At 45.3% G+C, this 22,278-nt stretch overlaps 1 protein-coding gene across 3 annotated transcripts in view; it reads left to right on the top strand.

Moving 5' to 3' along the window:
* The window catches only part of PHKB (phosphorylase kinase regulatory subunit beta), a 1,122,330-nt gene that overhangs the window by 541,124 nt on the left and 558,928 nt on the right, over positions 1 to 22,278 (top strand). For all 3 annotated transcript variants that reach the window (XM_069216595.1, XM_069216596.1, XM_069216594.1), the window contains one exon: positions 3,338 to 3,415. In XM_069216595.1, the coding sequence (XP_069072696.1) occupies positions 3,338 to 3,415 (78 nt within the window). The remainder of the gene's footprint in view (positions 1 to 3,337; positions 3,416 to 22,278) is intronic.

The raw sequence follows: 22,278 nt of genomic DNA, 5'->3' as shown, positions 1-22,278 counted from the left end.
AGATGAATTATTCACTTTGTATTCCTCCTCTTGTGGCCCTTTCTATGGATTCCTCATTAGCAAATCCTTCTTACATGTAGCACAAGACTCACTCTGAGGAGAAAATCATTCCATCTGCGGTTGATACTCTACTTGAGGGTGTTGATGGTTTTCTACTTGCTTAGATGGATGTATATAATCTGGCAAGAGAATTCATAGCCCTCCTAAACGTTCCTGTTAAAGACTGAGGAATAATATACCATAGCCCTCTGGCTTTCATCTAATCTACTGATTAAGGAAACAAGAGTGTATGCATATAATCAAAGGTGTCTATATGGTTGGAATTTAACAAGCAAGCAACAATTCTGTACCTAGTATTCAGAACATGATACTAGAAAGAGTATGTTAGTCTTGAAAGGTGTGATGGATGCCAGCTCAGTGGGGACCCAGTGGACAGAGCAGGATCTGGAGTGCAGTGGTTCATATTTTGAACAGGAACTGATACTATTATTTGTCTTACGAAGGCTGTGTGATCCCTTGATCTACATTGTCCCCAGCCACCACTGCAAGTCCTAAGCATGGTTTCCGGGGAGCAAGGTAAAGCACATCCTCACAGGACGTTATAGCATATGGGGATCCTGGTGGAGGAACCTGTCTTTGGATTTGGAAGAAGGAACATCCACTCATAGCTCTTTACTACTAAACTGTTTCTTAAAAAATACAGTGTCTGCAATTGAGTCTTTTTTGGCATAGGAAATTTGCCAAATAGTTTTTATAGTGGTGGCTGTTGTCAACAAAGGAATTACTGTATTTTCTACCTAACCATTCGTAAGGATGCCACAGTCGAGGATAGTTAGTTACAGAAGTCTTTCAGGTAAGTCAGGAGATCTTACTCTCTGTGATGCCACTGTGAATGATGTTCTGGCCAGATAGAAACTTATTTATGTGAAGAAAATGGCAGATAAGCTGATCTGCTTCCTACAGAGTACTAGGAAAAACATTGTTTTTCCTTTTTTGGGGGGGGGGGGAAGAAGGGGGCTGAAAAAGCGCATAGTAACTAAATAGCTCCTTTAGAAGTCTTCTGGGCTAAACTATTTTGGGTCTCTTCCACAAGATAGGCTTGCATAACTTATTTGAGCTGCTGGAAAATGCAGCATCCTTTCTCCGTTTCTGTTAGTAAAGTCTTGTGGAAATCTGAGTGCGAACTGGGCCATATCCTATCTTTTAAACCGCAAAGGTTTTAACTTTGCACAGGTCTGCAAAGCTCTTAGGTTGGGACATCGGTGACGTGAGAAGCTCTCTTTAGGTCATCATCTGTCTTACAGAAAATGGTGATTCCATCTCATATTCAAGACTGCACCATGCCTACCATTGAAACTAAGGAGTCCAGCACATCAGTTATAGAAGGCTGGAGAGGATCTCTGGTCGTTGTGGGAATTGGGAGCATGTCTACCCTAAGGGATGAAGTTACATATTTTCTTCCTTAATGAGTACTCATTATGAATGATGCAGTGGTGTACTTTTACTTAAAAAGACAGAAGAGCCTATTCACAGAAGCTATTTGGGAGTATGTAACTATTACTACTCTGCATACTCTAAAATGCAATTCACAAATCTCAGTTCGGACGTCTTTCCTTTAGTCTGTCTTATCTACACAAGATACAAGATCTGGGCACACGTAGGTAAACGATTAACTAGTAAATGTGAGAGGGACAAATGGGGACTCTGAAAAATTGGCAATAAATACTCCTAAATATGTGGGTTAAGAGAAATAAAAGGAGTAGTTTACAAAGATGTGCTAATGCAGGGAACACATCCACATACGAGTTAGGCAGTTGCAGGTTGCAAAATACCTATTTGAATCTGCTACAGGAGTATTACTTACAACACAGGCTCAAATGCACTCCAGCCCAGCCTTGCAGTAAGTGTAGCACCACTTGACAAGCATTGATGCTACCATAAGTGTCCTTCAAAAGATGCCTTTGTCCATCTCTGTTCACAGATGTTTCAGTAAGGGATTGTGTTTCCTTTTTGTGTTCTTGTTAACAGAAAATACTTATGAGACCCATAACTTCCTAATTATAGGTTTCTTTACATGCCATGTTTCAGACAAATGATTATAAACTTCACTTCTGTCATCAATAGGGTCCATCCAATGATCTCCAAGACAAATCCGTTACAAGTGCCTTATGATCTCACTACAGACTTACAGTAGACTGAGAGCAACACATCTCCTTCAGAGCATCACGTTTTCATTTTCCTTTTTCTTAGAGTTTAGATAGGGGAATAAACTGCGGATATCAATTAATAATTTTTGGCCAAAGTGCCCCACTTTCATATGTTTGTGCAGCCAGCCATCTAGTTCTGATATTTTTATTTCCAGCTCCAATTGAAAAACCGCACCAATTCAATCAAAAATCATCTAACATCTGTTTAATAAGAAAATAATTCAGAATCCAGTCCCCACTCACTGTCAGAAAATGATGGTGATAAAGCAAAGGGTAGTTATATCCAAAATAGTCCAAGGTGCAATGTATCAGGTTGGTATTTACCCTTTGTATGCAGACTATCTAAGTGTCTGTCACTGTCTTCCTCATAAAGAGGCAACAACCATGTGGGTGACCTACTTGTTTTTCAAGGATTGATGTGGCCCAAATGTATAATTTTGGAACCAACTGGAACCTGCAAGTCCTCAAATTTGCATCTTAGATGCATTCATGCCCTGCAAATCAGCAGAATAGTGCATTTTCAAATTGTGGTCAAATTTCCTTCGAAGTACCTGTTTTCCTTCCCTACTCTTTAACTAGTTTTACAATACTTTAAAGCAACAAAATAGACATCTAGGAAACCAGGTATGTAGAAATGATCTCCTGTTTAAGGCAAGAGGAAGTTTTTTTTTTTTTTAAATCTCAGCACATGAAATACGGGTTTCTTAGGAATGAGCTTTTTCCCATCCTTGTCTTTTAAGATCCTGTATGGCGGTCATGTCAGCACCTACAAAAAGGAGTCCACAAGATTACAGTGCAACAGTTAGTTGTAATGTTGCTGCCACGTGAATCTCATTATGTTGTTTTTTATTCAACGATTAGCCGAGCTTAATATCCATATGAATTTGTATGAGATTTATTTTTCAGTCATCAGCCTACATAAGCATGCCAAATAAGTATTTTATTGCAAATTATTCAAGCTACAAGACCAAAACGATCATCTCTCAATTTCCAAGGTGACTATTTAACCATTATTTTAATAAGGTTTAGATTTCACAAAAGTAACACACTTTCCTTCCCTTTCATTGTCTTATGCTCATTATTGTTACATATCCATTAAAATGTTTGTTGTTTTTCCCGTCTCTTCTTAGGTGTCTTTAGAGGCCACCCTGAGCAAGTCAAGGAATATCAAGACCTTTTAGATCCTTTACTTTTCTCTGCATTTGAAGGTAACAAAATATGTTATGTTTTGTAATGCTCTATACATAAAACATAACTTCTTATCTCCTTGCTATAAATGCAGTACTATGTGTGACTACCATTCAGGGCAACACTATGTATTCACACACTACCCTATCCTGCGTTGTACCACCTTGCCTTACAATACATTTACACATTTACTATCATGCCTGCCATTTTGATGACTAGGGAAGAATATTTCAAAGCATCACACCTAGAAATTATGTTTCTCAAAATAGTAATACCTGTGATGTCAGACTAAAACATGTGTCTATTTTCCAGGACAGTCGAGCATTTCCACTGAAAAATGTCTATTGAATAATTTAAAGTTTACAAATTACTGAATTACACATGGGAAACGCTGCCTTTGCACTTCCCTGAATAGCGGGAAACATCCATAGTATGCACTTTAGTTACTGATAAGCAGGGGGTGCTTGTAACTTCAGAGGATGGAGTTAATAGGGGATTACTAATGGGACCCGGTGATTCCCATGAAAAATTGGGGACCACTGGGATAATAAGTAACTCTACATCAAATTCACCCAGTAATTCCAGATTTTCTCATTCTTTTCCTCTTGCTCTTTTCATCACAGGAAGGAAAACAATGGGTCATCTGTAGCATGCAGTCCTTGTAAAGCCAGTAGGTTCCTTATCAGGAATGTCCGGACCCACATTGGAATAAAATGGCACTCTTAATGGCGTCCTTCATGTTTATGTAGTTAGCACATGTTGTAGAAATAACAATGCAATATGTTCCTTGAACCAGGAACGAGTGAGCATAACAGGGTGCTGTATAAGTAGCAGGTGTGGAGTGATTCTACCGGCTATTTTTATATATTTTTCTTCAATAGTAACTCTGCGTCGTTTACAGAGTATCCATAGAGAATTGCCATTTCAGTGCATGACTTTTACACATCTCGTACATGGCCCCTGTCTAATCACCTCCCTAGCCTTACAACCCCTGTCCCTCTCTCTTTGAGATTGCTCAGTTATACATCAACCCACTTTGTGTTGATTCAGGATACCTCCCGTCTTCAACTACTTGCATTGTTGCCCCTGGATTCTCCTGTAGGGTATCACATCTGGTACAGAAGTTCTCTGCTGCATCTTCCTGCCCGTACCAACCTGTGACACTTTAGTTATGTGCTGGTCTCGCCTCATGTACCACAAACGTTTTCAAATTTTTTCATGCATTCCCTGCCCTTGTATATCTCTCTCTCAAGTAACCTGCACTGTCCCTTACCCAATTCTCAGTCCTGATATTGGGGGTTGAGGGTGGTCTCCTCTCCCCATTTCTAGGCAATATCTAGTTTGGCCACCATTCAGCCCATATTACCAGGGCCTTTTACCCTGTGTTAGATCTGTGGGACCCCCAAATCCCTGTAAAACAACCTGAGGCTGTATGTTCGGGCGTCCAAACTGCTTCCTTCAATGAGTCACACACCTGGTCCCAAAATTGACGCAAGTTAGGACAGCTCCAGATCATATGCAGTATTGGGCCTTCTGTCCCACAATCTCATAAGCATAGTTTATTCACCACTTGTCCTATTTTGTGAGGAAGGACCATGGCGTAGTACATCCTTTGAAGTATTTTATGTTGGATCAGTCAGTAAATTGCTTTTATTGCAGCTGCCACCGGGAATGCAAATGCAGTTTGCCAGTCCTCATCTTCTATCTTCCCAACTTCCTGTTCTCATATACCTGCAGTCATGTAAGGGGACGCTATGTGTTTCTCATAAGTGTATTATATGCGAGGGAGATATTTTTTTCCCTATTCAGCCAACCAGCAACCGTTCTTCTAGCAGGGTTTCCTCTTGTATTTCTCCCTCCAGCGGAGTGCTTGCCTCAACTGTCTGTATCTGAGACATTGTGTCACTGGCATTCCTTATTCTTCCTGCAGTTTTTCAAACTGAACCATTCAATTCGCATCCCAGACATCAGCAAGCATAGAAAGGCCTATAATGTCCCAGCCCCGAAAGCCCCACAATGTAGCCGCCTGCAGCAACTTGGTCCCCTCCCACAGTGGAGTTTTGGGGGTCAGTCGCTTGTCCCACTTCATTTCCCTGTGTAATCTAGACCATAAGTGTACTACTGGCTTGGTCGCATGTCTCACTCTCATGTCCAGCTTTCCCCATACAGCGCGTGTCAGTAGCTCCTGCCACCCATGCCTTCCCTATCTAACCGGAAGGCCTGGCCATCCTAGTCAGAACAGGCCCATTTCTTGACCATTCTGACCTGTGCTGCCTCATAATATTTCCTCATGTTGGAAAGGGCTATACCACAGTCGTATTTACTACGTTGGAGGACCCTCATTGCAATCTGAGGCTGTCCCCCCTACCCGGAGTCCGAAATCTTATACATGCAATTTTGGAGAACGTGGCAAAGCAATAATTTCAAACATAGCAGCCCTTCCCATGAGGGACAGTGGTAGCTTATGCCTGTGTCTCACATCCGCTTCTAGTTGCTGAATCATTGGTAACCGGTTTGCATCACAATGTGCGGTCATCCTCCTAGCGATCCATATCCTAAGATATTTGAATGTATGGGGGTCTACCCATAGTGGAAGAGGCAGAGCTCCCGCCTGCACCCATCCTCCCACTGGAAATAGCAGGGATTTCTGCCAGTTGACTGTGAAGCCTGAGTATCTGCCAAATATCTGAAATATATCACTTAGTTGAGCATGCGACTGCTCCTGTTTTGTTAGAGTAATATGTCATCAACATACAGGGAAATACGCTGCTATCCCCATACCTGGATGTCTACTCGCACCCACGCTGCCAGTACTTCTATCACCAACGCGAACAGCATTGGCGACAGTGAGCATTCTGTTTGGTGCCCCTTCCTATCGGGAATATTCATGAAACACAGCCATTGAGTTTCACTCTTGCCCTGGGTTGATTATATTGCAGTCTTATCCATCTGATGTATTTAGGGCTGAACCCCATTTTTGACAGAGTCCCAAACAGACAGGGCCACTTCAGTGTATCAAATGCCTTGTTTGCATCCAAGGACACTATGATTCTCGGATTCCCCAATCTCTGAACATCTGCAGTGTTATTATGTAGGCATCTCAGTTTCGGTTTAGTAGAGCAACCCGGCATGAATCCATTTTGATCTGGGTGCACTAGATCAGTTACTACTGCATGCAGTTTTGCAGCGAACGCTTTTTCAAGTATTTTGGTATCTACATTGATCAGCGATATCAGCCTAGATGGCTCACATTTATCACCGGGTTTCCCGTCCTTGGGGAGTAGCACAACTGTTGCCTTTTGTTGATCCTCTGATGGTTCCCCACTTTCAAACGCAGCCTTGGAGGTGCCATGTAGGGGGCTGGACAGGCTACGATAAAGTTCTATTGGCAGCCTGTTTGGTCCAGGGCCTTCCCTGTCTGCATTTATGTCAGTGCTAGTGTCACCTCCTCCACTGATAATTTAGCCCCCAGTGACCCCCCACTCCCTGATTTGAGTTGAGGCAATGCACTGGGCAGTTATTAACAAACTCCAGCACCAACTCCTCTGGGACCGGGAGCTTGGTACTATAATATAGCTCCATATGAAACACAAAAGCCTCTGTGACTCAATCACTACTCTTCATCCGCTCACCAGTGTCCAAGGCAATTTCTCTCACCTGCAATCCCTCTCTTTCTTTACTACCAGTTCACGCCAACAACTTTCCCATCTTATCCCCTGCTTCCTAAATGCGCTGTTGTTTAGCAATGTATGCAGTTTTGCCCTCATTCCGCACCACTGTTTGGTATTTTTCCCTCATTAATTCCATCTTCTTTTCAATGGGGGAGTGGGATTTGTTGCATATTCCCTCTTTAACTGCATCACCACTGCCTCTAGATGAGTCAATCTACCTTGCCATTCCCTTCTGTCCCCATGTCACCCAAAATAATCACCCCCCTCATAGTGGCCTTATACGGTCCCCACAGTGTAATGTGACTCAGGACAAACTCTTTGTTTTCTTTACAATACAACTTAGTGGCTTTATCCAGCCTCCTGACCTGCTTGTTTGTGAGACGCCAGGTTTCCATCCTCCACACCTGGGGGAGCTTCCTGTTGTTTGCCGAGTACGTTACCTGTAGGGGGGAGTGGTCACTAATCCCTTGTACTAAGAAGTGGGCAATCCAGAAATTATGTAGCATATCCCCAGTGGTGAAAAAATATTCTGTTGGAGACTTCTAGTTGCAGATTCCTTACTTTAAAATTTCCCCCCGGCATCAGCCTGGATCTGGAGATTTTTCTTCAGAGCAGTACCCCTGCTTGCCGTTAGGTGACGTCAGTCAACTACGCAGGCATCGTTGGCGTCATGGTCGCCGTGATGATGTCGCAGTCATATTTTGGCGGTACCCCAGCTCACTGACATCGGTTCATTTCTTTCTGCACCAGCCTACACGCACATCTGGAGAAGAGCTACCCCAGTCATTTTTAGACTAACTGCAACACTTTTGCCGATTAGTTTTTGACGAGTTTTGGATTCGTCGAAGAATGTCACGTTAGACCGAATTAAAATCCTGAAAGTCCTGTCACCGAATGATGTTGGTGACAGATCCGTACCTCGTGTGCCTCTAGTGTCTGGAGCACAACCATGACCCAAAGCCGTTTTCCGAGTGTCAGGCCATGAACCCGAAGGCTTTGAGGGAGCAGTCTCTAAAGTTCATGGCGGCCCAGCACTCGACTCCTTATTGTTCCCGGTCTCGTTCGAGAGGAAGGTCAGGATATCGCTGTGGAGTGATCACCACTCTTCGTCGTCCAAGTCATCTGGACATTCAGGTCACAAGTAGAAGAAATCGAAGAAGGCCAAACGTTCTTTGACTTCAGCCCATCACTCCGTGACATGACGCAGGAAGCTCGTCGGCACTCAAGGCCTCTGTCTGCCCCGTGCCTCCCCGACTTTCTGGGAGCCAGTGCCACCCCTGCCCAAATTACGGAATTTTATGACGCCATGGGCCTCATATTTGGGCAGACCGACCCACCCTTGGCCCCGTGGGGGCCAGAGGAGTATGTGAGGGGCCCATCAAGTTCCAAGTCATCAGCTTTGGCCCACCTTCCGGATCCGTCCTGACACCAGCCGTGCCAAAGCAACCTTCCCCAGCGTCTGGTCAGACATCCACGCTCCCGACATTAATTGGGCCAACAATTGACAACAACCCTATACTAATTCCCAATGACCTGGAGCCGGAATGGCGTCACTCAACGCCGATTTAGTTTTTCATGGGCTCTCCTGGGCCCAGGGCTAATCATGACACCTATTGGTATGGGTATGGATATGGGAATAGTGTAGAGGGATCGCTGGACCCTTTAGAGTACCAGCTTAACCCTGATATGGACTGGGTTCAGGAATTGGGTGACACCACCCGGTTGGACACCTCCCGTGATGCTGGCATGCTTTTTCCCCCTCTACTGTGGCTACGGTGCAGGAAGCGTCATACTCAATGGTAGTGAGAAGGGATGCTGAGGTTTTGGACCTCAAGCTTCCTTCTGTGGAGGTCAGGACTGACCTCCTGACTGAGGTGCGTCAGCCTGGGGCTTCCAACTCGGAATCCCTCCTTCCCTTCAATTAAACCCTTACGACATCCTTCTGGGTACCTGGTCCAGACCCAGCTCAGGGGCTCCTGTGAATAGGATGGTTGCCTGCTGCCATCGGCCTGTGCCAATCAACCCAAAATTCCTGACCCAACACAAGGCCTGAGAGCCTTGTCATCCAGGCTTCTTCATTCTCTGGCGCATTCCCAACTGCTCCCCCGGACAGGGAATCAAAAAGACTGGACAACTTGGGGAAGAAAATGTTTTATTCTGCCAGTCTAGTGCCGTGATCCGTGAACACTGCATGCCTTTTGGGCTGCTATTCCCATACTCTCTGGGATACAGTCGCGCAAGTGCTGCCTCGAGTTTCAGAGGGGGCCCGCACCATTCTCTCTCAAGCCGTTACGGACAGGAGAGATACAGCGAAGTTCATGATTCGCTGTGGACTGGAGCCGACCGTCTCATTGGGCAGATAGGTTGCATCGACAGTGGCCTTGAGGTGCCACACCTGTTTGAGGACGTCTGGCTTTTCCCAGGATGTCTAGCAATCCTTGATGGACATGCCCTTTGATGGCACCTGTCTCTTACTCCAGTATTGGAACTTTCATAGATTCACATGCTTGAATCATTCCCCGTCGTCTAGATGGGAGTCCCGGTACAATTTTCATAAGTAATGTTAAAACATATTGAAGAGAAAAAGGCCCTAGGCCTCTTCAATTTGATAGTCTATCAGAGTCATTTTGTGAAAAGGACCAAACTTGATCCTCCACCAATCAGGCGACAGCACCCTTCAGAACCTCCTGAGAGAAGCTCTAGCACCTCAGATTTTCCAAGCACAAGTGCTTATATTATGTTGAATATATGTATAAATAGAAAGAAAGAGGTGAAGTGAGCTTCTCCGGGGAGGCGGGTGGGTCGCATGTGAATCTATGAAAGATTCCAATACTGGAGAACTACAGTTACAGGTAAGTAACTTATTTTCTTACTCCAGTATTGGAACTTTCATAGATTCACATGCTTGAATCAGAGTAGAAAGCAATAACTATGCACATTGTAAAATGACAACATCTTTAATAAACAAGTTATCTTAAACCACAAACCCTTCTTATCATCATGTATAAATTGATGAAGTATATGAGTGTACTGACATATGTCTCTCTCTCTATATATATATATATATATCTATATATATATCTATATATATATCTATATACACATCTATCTATATATATATAAATATAAGTATCTGTTTATCTCAAATATATATAGAGATATTGCTGTGAAGATACATGATTAAATTTGAATAACAAACCAGTAATAAAACATCATAAGACACTAATGTAACCTGATCAATGTCTGAAAACCCGCTTACTTATGGGATTATGATAGCGTTCTCTTATCTTTAGATACATTTTTTTTTTTTTTTTCAATGTGCATACCTTTTCTAGGATGGAGGGATGTAGGAGAAATGGCTCACCTTCACCTGAAGAGATTCCTGAGAACCGCCTGGCCCACTGCTACCTCTCCGTGCGAGAGGGACTCCAAGCAATAGTGCTTAGTGAAGGTATGACAGCTCTTCCATGTTGCTGCCCTACATATGTCTTGTAGTGGCACTCCGGCAAACAGTGCCGCTGACGATGAGACTTTTCTCGTTGAGTGACAATACACAGATGACTGCAAAGGTTTGCCCGCTGCCTGATGGCAGAAGCGAATAGCAGAGGCGATCCATCTAGAAATACTCTGCTTGGATAGCGGGTACCCCTTCCTAGGAGCACTGTACGCAACAAATAGCTGATTAGAGCGCCGAAAAGCTTTAGTCCTGTCCAAATAAAATTGAACGCATCTTTTCACGTCTAGAGAGTGTAATGCTCTCTCCGCTGGAGTAGATGGATGCGGGAAAAAGGACTTGAAGACCAAAGGTTCGTTCATGTGAAAGTCTGACGGAACCTTTGGAATAAAATGAGGGTTAGTGCGCATTAGTAGTCTATCTTGTTTAAGCTGCAGGAATGGCTCTTGGATGGAGAGCGCTTGCACCTCACTGACCCACCTAGCTGATGTAAGAGCTATCAATAAGGCAACCTTCCACGACAAGTATTTGAGGGAAGCATGGTGGATCGGTTCAAATGGATGCTTCATCAGTTGTGCCAAAACAATATTCAAATTCCACGAAGGAGGTGGAGGTCTGAAAGGAGGATAAACCCTGAACAGCCCCTTCAGAAATCTCTTAATCAGCCGAGAAGAGAAGAGCGAGGGTGTGTCATCTGAACGTCTGTATGCAGCTATGGCTGCTACATGAACTTTAATGGACGAGTGTGCTAGGCCAGATCGAGCTAACTCTAAGAGATACAGCAACATCTCTTCTGGTGGTGAAAGTAGAGGGTCGATTTGACGCTGATGACACCAGGCACAGAATCTTTACCATTTACACTGATACGCCTTGTTAGTGCTATCCGCTCTGGCCTGTGACAAAATATTTCTGCAGTCCTGCGGGATGTTCAAATGTGCAAATTCTCTGTGGTGAGGAGCCATGCTGCTAACCTCATTGACTGCGGATCGGGGTGTCGAACTTGGCCGTTGTTCATTGTTAGTAAATGAGGTAACGGCTCCAGTGGAATATGAGGTTTGACTGACAGAATGAGGAGCTCTGTGAACCAATGTTGGCTCGGCCAGTACGGGGCTATCAGTATGAGAATGCACGGACCCTTGCCCCAACAGTCCACCTTTCGCTCCTTTTGTGGATACTGAAGGGGCACCCAACTGCGTTCCTTTCCACCCGGCCGCCAACCCGCACATGCTGTACAGCCCCTGAGTGGACCCAGGATACCACGAGCTCGTGGATCAGGGAATCAGTGGGCCGCCCAGTCCACCACTGCCTCTAAACCTTCCTAGTCTATCAAAATATCCGGGAACAGTTGACGGCAGGATTTGCCAGCACCTGGCCCACTGGGAATCCATTACCACAGACAGGTGGGTGTTGCAACTTGTCCGAAGGGGTTACTCCCTCCCCTTCAAGACTTCTCCTCCAGCCATGCCACCATCATACGATCATCTATTGGAGGATCTTATGGCATGTCTCCGCAAGGATGTTAAGGCTCTCCTGGCCAAGGGAGCCATAGATAGGGTCCGTGCACCAGAAGTAGGTTGTGGTTGTTATTCCTACTACTTTATGGTGCCCAAAAGGGACAAGGGCCTTTGACCTATCCTAGATCTTCGGTTCCTCAATCTCTTCCTCAAGAAGGAGTTCAAGATGCTAACCCTAGCTCCGGTCCTTTCTGTCCTGGACCCCAAAGACTGGATGGTAGAGTTGGACTTGCAGAACACCTATTTTCACATTCCCTCTCCTGCCGGCCCACAGATGTTACTTGCGATTCATGGTAGGTCCCGAGCACTTTCAGTTAACCGTTCTCCCCTTTGGCCTTACCAGTGCCCCTTGGGTGTTCACAAAAGTGATGATAGTGGTTGCAGCTCATCTGCGCAGGTTAAGGGTTACAGTCTTCTCCTACCTTGATGACTGACTGTTGAAGGCAGACTCACCCCAAATATTCGTCTCCCCCTTCCAGACTACGGCAAACCTTTTGAACTCGCTAGGGTTCACTATAAACGTGCAGAAGTCACACCTGACTCCCACTCGGTCACTCCCTTTCATCGGACTTGTTCTGGACAGAGTGCAGTTTCTGGCTTATCCTCCGGAAAAGCGAGTCTAGGATATTCGGGCAATGATGCTGATGTTTCAGTCTCCGTCCTGGATTTCAGTAAGAATGACTCTGAGGCTGCTGGGCCTCGTGGCCTCCTGCATCCTGCTGGTCCAACATGCTAGATAGCATATGCACGCTCTGCAGTGTGGGACCTGAAGTTCCAGTGGGCGCAGCATCATGGGAATCTCTATGAGACAGTTCAGGTCTCGGAGGGAACTGCGAAAGACCTTCAGTGGTGGTTGTCGAATCCAGAGTGGGCCAATGGAAGATCCCTCTCCCTTCCCCAACCAGATCTCACAGTAGTGACAGATGCGTCCCTCCCAGGATGGGGCAAACACATGGTAGAGGCGGAGATCAGAGGTTTCTAGTCTCTGGCGGAGTCCGGGCTCCACATCAACCTTTTGGAGCTCCTGGCAATCCGACTTGCACTAAAAGCATTCCTACCCTCTCTCAAAGGGAAAGTGATGCAGGAGTTCACCGACAACACAACTGCCATGTGGTACTGCAACAAGCAGGGCGGAGTGGGGGTGTGGACCCTTTGTCAAGAAGTTCTTTGTCTCTGTACATGGCTGGAATGCCAGGACATTTCTGTAGTGGTTCAACATCTGGCGGGCTCTTTGAACGTCAGAGCAGACAAACTCAGCTTTCGATACATAGTCGATCACGAATGGCGTCTCCATCCAGAGGTGGCGCAACGTCTCTTTCAGCAGTGGGGGAGAGCTTTGGTTAGATCTGTTCACCCCAGCAAAGAACGCTTAATGTCAGCTGTTTTGCACGCTGGAGTTTCCAAAGTGGCACTCGCTCAGTGACGCTTTTTGTCACTAGTGGAGCTCAGGCCTCCTCTACTCCTTCCCGCCAATACCACCTCTGCCCAGAGTTCTGAAGAAGACTCCAAACTGGGCACGGAGAGTCTGGTGTCCTGAGCTATTGAGCATGGCCATCGATACTCCGATCAGACTGCCTCTTCAGGAGGATCTTCTGTAGCAGCAACAGGGGATGGTCATCCACCTGAACCTGTCCAGTCTCCACCTCCTTGTCTGGAGATTGTGCGGCTGCAGTTGACGGCTTTTGACCTTCCACCCGAAGTCTGTAATGTCATCTTGCCAGCCAGGCGTCACTCCACCAAAATGGTGTACGCCTGTTGTTGGAAGAAATTTGTGGCATGGTATATCAACAAGTCTGTTGATTCCCTCTCTGCACCTCTCTCAGAGGTTCTTCTCTTTATTCTCTCTCTTGCCCAGCAGGGATCTGCTATGGGCACCCTCAAGGAATATTTGTCTGCCATCTCTGCCTTTTTAAGGCTACCAGACCAACCTTCTCTATTCAAATCTCCCGTTGTTGGGAGGTTTCTCAAAGGCCTCACACATATGTTTACTCTGATCCCGTTCATTATGCCCCATTGGGATTTGAACTTGGTCCTCACATACCTCATGTGTGCTCCTTTCGAGCCGCTCCACAACTGTCCTCTGTGGCTCTTGACCCTTAAAACTGCCTTCTTAATTGCCATCACCTCTATTCACAGATTAAGTGAGCTCCAGGCTCTCTCTTCGAAGCCACCATTCCTAGCAGTACATCCTGACAAGGTAGTGCTTAGTACCAAGGCTTCCATCTTTCTCAAAGTGGTGATAACTTTTCGCATAGGCCAATTAATCACCTTACCTACTTTTTACACCCCCCACATCTCTCATGCGGAGAGACTCCACCGCCTGGATCCAAAAAGAGCGTTGGCGTTCTACCTAAATCGTACTAAAGATTTCCGGGTGGACGATCAACTCAGAAGAGGTCTGTCTCGTGATGGGTAGTTCTCTGCATCACAATGTGCTACTCTTTGGCAAAAGCCCAACCCCCAAGGATTTGCACGCTCATTCAACCAGAGCAACTGCTGCTGCCATAGTGTTAACACATGGAGTTCAAGTCCTGGTTATCTGCCAGGCGGCAACGTGGGCGTCTTTGCATATGTTCACCAAGCATTACTGCCTGGACAGACAGGTCTGCAGAGACAGCTAATTTAGCCTTTCGGTCCTGCAGGACTTTTTGATATGATCTTTGTTCACAGCTGACCACCGGGGATGGTATTGCTTGGGTATCTATTCTAAGTAAGGAATCTTCAACTAGAAATCTCTATCAGATGTACAAGTCACTTACCGTCAGTAAATATGGTAGAGACATATTCTAGTTGCAGATTCCTTACCCATCCTCCCCGTACTGTAAACTGATTTCTAGAGACAGGAACTTCCATTCAAGGGCCCTAGTTTTGGCGCACCATTCTCAGTGTTCTTCATGGCTCCGCGCTTCTGGTGTGGAAAGTTGTGAACAGAAACTGATGTCAGCACACCAGGGCAGCGCCTATATACAACCACAACGTCATCAAGGCGACCACGATGCCCATGTAGTTGACCGATGCCATCTAACTGCGCACAGAGGTACTGCTCGAAGAAAAATCTCCGGATCCAATCTTACGCCTGGGGGAAATTCGAAGGTAAGGAATCTGCAACTAGTATATGTCTCTACCAGATATATTGTTACTGAAGGTAAGTAACTTGTACATCAAGTCTAGATTGCATATTATGCATGTGTGGGTTGAATGAGTAGCCCCGGTCCTGCCCGTTAGGGTCTCTCCAAATGTCACACAATCCCATCGCCTTTGCATATCCTTCCAGTTTCCCCCTTGTCACGTCTCTTTCCATCTGGTAATTTGTCTAAGTGTGTATTCAATCCTAAATTAAAGTCTCCCCCTAGGATCACAAGTGTCGGAGACAAGTCCATCAGGATGATCCCTATCTTTCCCTGTGTCGCAAGCGCAATCTTGTTGGTGCATACACATTTAACAGCATAATCTTCTTTCCTTCCCAGTCCCCTGTCAAGGCAGTGTAACAGCCACTAGTGTTGATCCACACACAGGCTTTGTGGAGAGGCAAGGATCTTAGACCTGGAGCCTACTTGATGTATAGTGAGAAAAGCAGGCAACTTTATATCTCCCCTTCCCCGGGCAATGGTGTTGACCCTCAACTAGATGCGTTTCCTGCAGGAATATTATGTCAGCTTTATGTCTTTTAAGAGCTTTCGCACCCAGACCTCTTTCCAACTTATTTCCTAGGCCGTTAACATTCCATGTGAGTGGTGTCAGTTGTGTTTGCATTCCGGTGGTATGACCTCCCTTAGCTCCCCCTCGTCTGCCACTCTGCAGCCTAGTCTTCCATCGCCTTCCATAGTATCATAATACTCCGATGCTGCGTAAACTTCCCCTGTAACTACCCCGCTCCCTACCTTACCATGCCATGATCCTGAAACTGAGCACCCCCCAAAATTATGATATGTGTAAACCCAAAACACAAACATTAAAACTTGTAAACGCCCTTGGCTGGGATATGACATGCGGCCTCTCAGAAGGTTGCTAATTGCATTTATGCTTGCCAAGTCCCCGGCCATCCATGTTGGGCCACAGAACACACCTTTGATGCCCAACTGGCATTTCTGCTGTCCCTTTGTCCCCTTCCATTAGCCACCGATTAATATGCACATCTTATCAACCCCACGTGGGAGCTCAGTGGCTCACATTAAAAGGTCCGAGGTAATAGGGGTAACATCCAGCAAGAGTTCCCCATCTGTTTCTGATGCCAACCCTGTGGATTCAGGCCCACTTCCCTCCCCTCTAAATGCCAGTGCCCTCCACCTTGGTTATTGTCAAGGGTATTGCTGCATTGTTTGATCTCCTCAACCGTCTTGGCCTGTTCTGTCCGCATATGTGCCTTCGCAGGCAAGGTTTTGTCCATTGCGCATCCTGTTCTTATCCAGTTGTACCTGCCAGTCTGTCTCCTTGGCCAGTGACTCCCAGATCCTGACCACAACCCATTACATTCCAGCCAGTCCCCTGCATCCTGCAGTGAAAGCAAAAAGCGTGCCTTGTATTTGTAAACAATTCTCAATTTCACAAAGAAAATAGGCATATATTTTAGGCCCAGTTTGCACAGTACTGTCTCACTGGAATATACGCTCCTCTTTGCGTCTGGACCTGGATTTTGTAAACCGAGTAAATATTAACATTGTGTCATGCAATATGCCATGGGTCATGCTTGCGCAACAACTGTAGTATATTATCCCTATCTCTGTGGTCCATTCGCCTCACTATGGTTGGGAGGTGAGGCATACCCGAAGCCGGTGCCTTCACTAGTATTCTGTGAGCTCTTTCCACCGGGAAGAAGCGAGTTGGTTTGCCTTGTAACTCAGTTTTTTCAAGCCAGTCCTCAGTGAATAGTTCAATGTTGGGGCCTTCCGCCAATTCAAGGACCCCAACCAGCCTAGCATTGTGACGCCTTGACCAGCCTTCTGCATCTTTTACCCGACTCAAGAGTAGTTTCAGTTCTTTCTGCATGTGTGGACATTCCCTTGTGAGAGCAAACACCTCTGGGTGTGTCACCTCAATCTTATTTTCAGTTTCTTTGACCCTTTCTGTCAGTTTTTTGTGATCGTCCCTCAGAATTCCCACCTCAGTCACAACCGCAGCTATTGGTGCCTCAAGAGACACTTTAGGGTCCTTAGTGACTGCCAGGATCACTGCTGTGTATGTTGCCAAATGGTCTCCATCCTGCACCTTTTCACTCTGTCCCACTTTGACCTTTTAACCCTACATGGTGTTGAATTTCCCTTTCAGTGGCCGGGGTTTCTGCATTTCAGTCCCTCTCCAACTCCTACTGCCTACGCTAGGTGAGCGAGACGAGAGGAGGGAATTTGGGTGGGGGGGTCTAAGCAGGCAGCCGTTTACGGCTAAGCAATCCTACTTGCACAACATCAGGCGTCCTGCTCCGGAGTCTCTTGTTCTCCAGCTGCTGCCATCTCCTCAACACCTCCGCCACACTGCCACAATGTTTCAGCAACTAGAATTAACCCTCCCCCCGCCCCACCCGTTCCCGAGAGTATGAGCATCACTCAGTTCCTGGGCACACTGTAACTCTGGTGCGGTTCCCCCTGTAGTTCAGCCACCTCAAGAGTAGCTCCCCACCACCGTCCGTCTAGGCTCTGTAGTCCCCCTCCCAGACCAGCTCCAGCCTGCACTCACCCAAGGTAGTCGCACAAACTGCTCAGTGTTGAAGCTGCATTTTCAGTTGAGGCTTTCGGGGAGGGGGGAAAGGCTCTCTTCCCTAAGTTCTGCCATGTCCTTACCAGTCTGAGGCCTCACTCCCCCCCTCAGTGTAGTGTGCTCCGTCACAGCACAGACCCAGCAGGGGCCAACCCCAGCTCTGTCAATCTTTGTTGCGGGCCACCGGCTTTCAAGTTGTTCCCTCCTCAGTCCACTATGACGGCCCCCATTGCTACAGGCCTACCTCATTTATTGGTGGGGCATGACTCTGAGTTCCTCCTGCTGCCATTATGCAGGTTGTTTTCGAGGGTCACGGACCCCATTTTGCAGACCGGCAATTTCTCTGGTCCCCTGAGGCACTTTAAGTGCGTGCAGAACATCCACAGCAGTCTCAGGCCCATTCCTCCACCAAGGGTGGTTTTACAGCATGAGGCGGACCCTGGTAGCGCTTATCCTCGCCTGTGGACCTTTAACCTGTGCTGGGGTGGTTCCTTGTGGCCCGGTGTCGGTCTGTCCTCATCCTCAGTCTGCTGCTGGTGCCATTTTGTTGCACCTCTCATCCCCTGCTAAATGGTGGGTGCCTTATTGTTGCGGCAGTTCCACTGTTGATGCCAGGTGGGGAGTGATCCCCCCACGTTCCAGGGTTTCTCAGTCCCCATTACTGTGGCTGCTGATGCTTTGGTGCAGGATTATTGGGCTGTAGGGCTGTGGGAGGTCAGATAAGCACATCCACCTTCTCTGCCAGGCTGGCCACACCCCTATACACACTGTTTTGACTGATGCTTGATGATGTGACCTTGGTTTAGTAACTTCATGATTCTTCGTCCTAACATTGTGTATTCAGTTTGATGGAATGATGTGGTACATTCATTGCACTACTGTAAAAATAGAATGAGCACCGCTTGATGCTTGGCATTTAGTTGGATTCCACATAGTATTGTTACCTACTTATAATATATAGATTGATAAAAGTTATAATACCCAAGTTTCCAGAACTCAGAATGAAAACTGTAGGAAAAACAAACGGTGTATTTTAACACTTCTTATATCTCGTCCTGAAAAGGTATAACAATTAAAATGAATATTTGCTTTACATTAAGCGGTAAGTTCTTCCAGTTCTCTACTTGTATTTAGGTAGAAATTAGTAGGTTGGAGTAATAATACTTAATGCAAAGTTCTATTTTAGGAGCAACCATAATCCGTAAACATTGTGCTTCAGGAGTAACTCTTGTATCATATACCTTTGCCCCCCCTGCCTACACAGTTTGGGTCTTATCTGTATTTAATTTGTAACCTGATACGTTAAAATTTTTTCACCTTTTTGTTCAATCCCATTTTGTGTAGTTGTTAATGAACGAGAGAATTTAGACACACCATGGCATATATGCTAACAGAGTGCAATAGTAGATTAGGATATTGTTGTAAGATATATCGTTAGCAATCTAATATATGGTTCCCTATGTATAGCACTTAAACATAGAGCAAGAGAGAGAGAACAACCTTAATGTGTGCCTTTACTGATAAGGAAGAGGTTAATAGATTGTGTTGATGCATATTCTGGCCTCTGGCATTGAATATAGAGTTTGTAACTGTTTGAAAAAGCTCAAGTGTATTCTGAAAGCACGTATTATATCCCACAGGAACTCCCATGAGACTCTGTCAAATGTTTTCTTGGCATCTAATAGTAAAATAGAAAGCGGTTGTTTAAAAATTTCAGCTCGCTCTGTTAATGTGATAGAGTTGTATGGTTAGCTGTATGTTTAGTTGTATGTTTACTAAGTACAAACCTTTGCTAAACCTTTGAGAGTTTGGGCGGTAAAATATTCATTATAGTAGATATAATTTTAGAAAGAAATGTTGAATCAGCATTAAGGAAGGATATGGGTTTGTATGATTTAGGGTCTAGTTGATCTTTAACTTTCTTTGTAAAACAGTAATGATGACCACTCCTCATCAAGAGGGAATGCAGTTCTGGTTATTAATTACATTAATACTCCCAAGTACAACTGTGGGGTTTTGATTTATAGTTAATTCATATAATTCTCCCTACTATAAATAGTTTCATTTTACTGAAACAATTTGGAGTATCTGTGGTATCTAGTACTGGTCTGCGTAGTACTCCTTAGTTACAGATAAGATATCTGAATAACTAAGAACGATTTTACCATTTCTATTTTCGGATATATTTCGTATATTCCGATTGTCTAATGTAAGTAAGCAATTTCCCAGACTTCTCGCCTGCATAGTATTGCTTAGATTTATTTTCAAACAATTTCCTTTTAATCCTTTATATTGTGAAGTGCTTTAATTCATCGACACCTGGCGACCAAATCATTATGAATTAGGACAGCATCTGGAATGTCTTTGTCAACCTATACAATATGTATGTTAATTACGGAGCTTAGTTCTTTTCTCAGTTTTTCTTCCTTGCAGAGTGAACCTTTAGCTATTCAAAATAAAAATGCTTATGTGACTCCTATAATATAAGCGTCTAAGTAGTTCCAGACCATCGACACTGAGATGCTGCCCATATTTAAGTGTATAATTGCAGATACTTTGTTCTTCAGGTGGTTAGTTAATTATTTTCTATTTAGAAGATGTCTGAGAAATTACCAGTTCTTCTTAGTTATGCTTAAATTGCTATTTTGTCACTGTAAGTAGCAGAGTGACCACATTAAATCAAGTGGGTATTTCCAGTGATGCATTCCTCAGTAATAGTATTGATAACAAGGAAAACATTGGTTCTAGAGTATTGGTTATGTGATCTGAAGAATTAAGTGGATTCTTTCTTTGGAATTTTGATTCCTTCATCCATCTAAAGACTCAAAGTGTGAACAAGTGATAAATGGATTTCCTAGTTTGTTTCATGCATCCTCTATGTATGTGGTTATATATTGGTATTAGAACACAGTTATGATCTCCTGTAATAATGATGATTATAAGTAGATATTTCCAAAGTTAGATTTACAAAGTGTGATTTTGAGTGGCGATGTCTATAGTTAAATCTAAAATGAACATAGTAGGGTTGTAGTTAGAAGCACATAGTAAAGGTGGTCTTTAGTAAAGGTTGCTTATATTGATTATAAATCTAAAATGAACATAGTAGGGTTGTAGTTAGAAGCACATAGTAAAGGTGGTCTTTAGTAAAGGTTGCTTATATTGATTATTCTATATCTGATAGAGACCTCTAGCTACAGATTCCTTACCTTTTAAATTTCCCCCAGGCGCCAGACTTAATCCTGAATTTTTTTTCCAGCAGTACCTCTGCGTGTTGGAATAGGGTGTTGTGCAACTCCATAGCAATGTCGTCCCCAGGATGTGACATTGCCAGAGTCCATAAAATACCCTCTCTGAAGCACTGATGTCAGTTTCTTCTTTTCCATGTCACAAAGCAGATCCGGGGCACCTCAAGCCGTATTGGCCTATATCAACAAAGTCTTTTTGTTGAAGGAACAGTGTTCCCCCCCCATTTTTCTCATGTCCTCTGGGTTCAAACCTTGTGTGTCCTGCCACAGACCTTTATACTGTTTGTATGTTATGCTTTAGGGGGCACCACGATTCCGAGGAATGAGGCTCCTGCCGTCACCTTCACCTGAAGGCGTTGCAGGAATGGCGTATTAAGAAAGGCGCACCTGACGGAGGCCTGCATCATCATCGGTCTCGCTTTAGGTCCAGGAAGTGTTTGTGAGCTTGTTCCAGGAGCCGTTCCCACAAGCGTACGTCACCCTCGATGTTGAAGGAGCAGACTTCAAAACGCAGGCGGTCTAAGTTGTGGCATCCACCTACGTCAGGAAAGTCCTGCATTCCGACGTCCTCTCCCAAACTCTGGCTAAAGAGTCGGCGCATGAGTTTACCCCGCGCCTCCTGGCTTTCCCTAGAGCTGGGGCAACTCTGGCCCAGTTGCAATGTTTTTAAAATTCCCTTCATACCATCTTTGGCCCCCTACCTCCCTCTTGCGTGTTTTTAAGCCTTAAGGAGGTGAGAGGTGTCCTACCGGACTTCATGCTGGTGGGTTCGCCCTTGGCTTCAGATAAGTTCTCTGGATCCATACTCTGATCCGTACTAGCTCTGGTGCACAGCCCTTCCGGGTTCCAACCTGCAACCCCAGAGTTCAATCATCCAACATCTGTGGCACCAGTCAATGCTGAACCGATCACCCTCTCTGACACCGAGAAACCGATGCCAGACAGCGTTGAGTGCGGCACCAGTGGTACCGCCCAGCTCAGACACCTTCCCTCCTCCTCCTAAACAATTTCTTTCTCTTTTTTCCTCCGGGGGAACAGGCTTTTGGAGGTGAAGGAGAGGAGTTGGGGTTTAGCAACCCCGTAGACAAGACTGTCCAGCCTTGTCTAGAAGTTAGATGACTGAGGGAGCTGGGTGAGGCCTCGCTGGCTTTGGACCTCCTTTCCCCACCCACCTAGCCTTGAGACAGAGGTGAGCTCCTCCTTCGCCAAGGGGTTGAAGAGGGCAGCTGCGGTCCTAGATTTGCAGCTCCCCTCTGTGTAAGTGACTTCTGACCCCTTGATAACAGTGCTTCCCCAGGGCCAAACAGG

Source organism: Pleurodeles waltl, chromosome 12 (assembly GCF_031143425.1).
Source record: "Pleurodeles waltl isolate 20211129_DDA chromosome 12, aPleWal1.hap1.20221129, whole genome shotgun sequence".
Lineage (NCBI taxonomy): Eukaryota > Metazoa > Chordata > Amphibia > Caudata > Salamandridae > Pleurodeles > Pleurodeles waltl.
The sequence above is the reverse complement of the archived record's forward strand: the minus strand, read 5'-3'. Positions and strand labels throughout refer to the sequence as shown.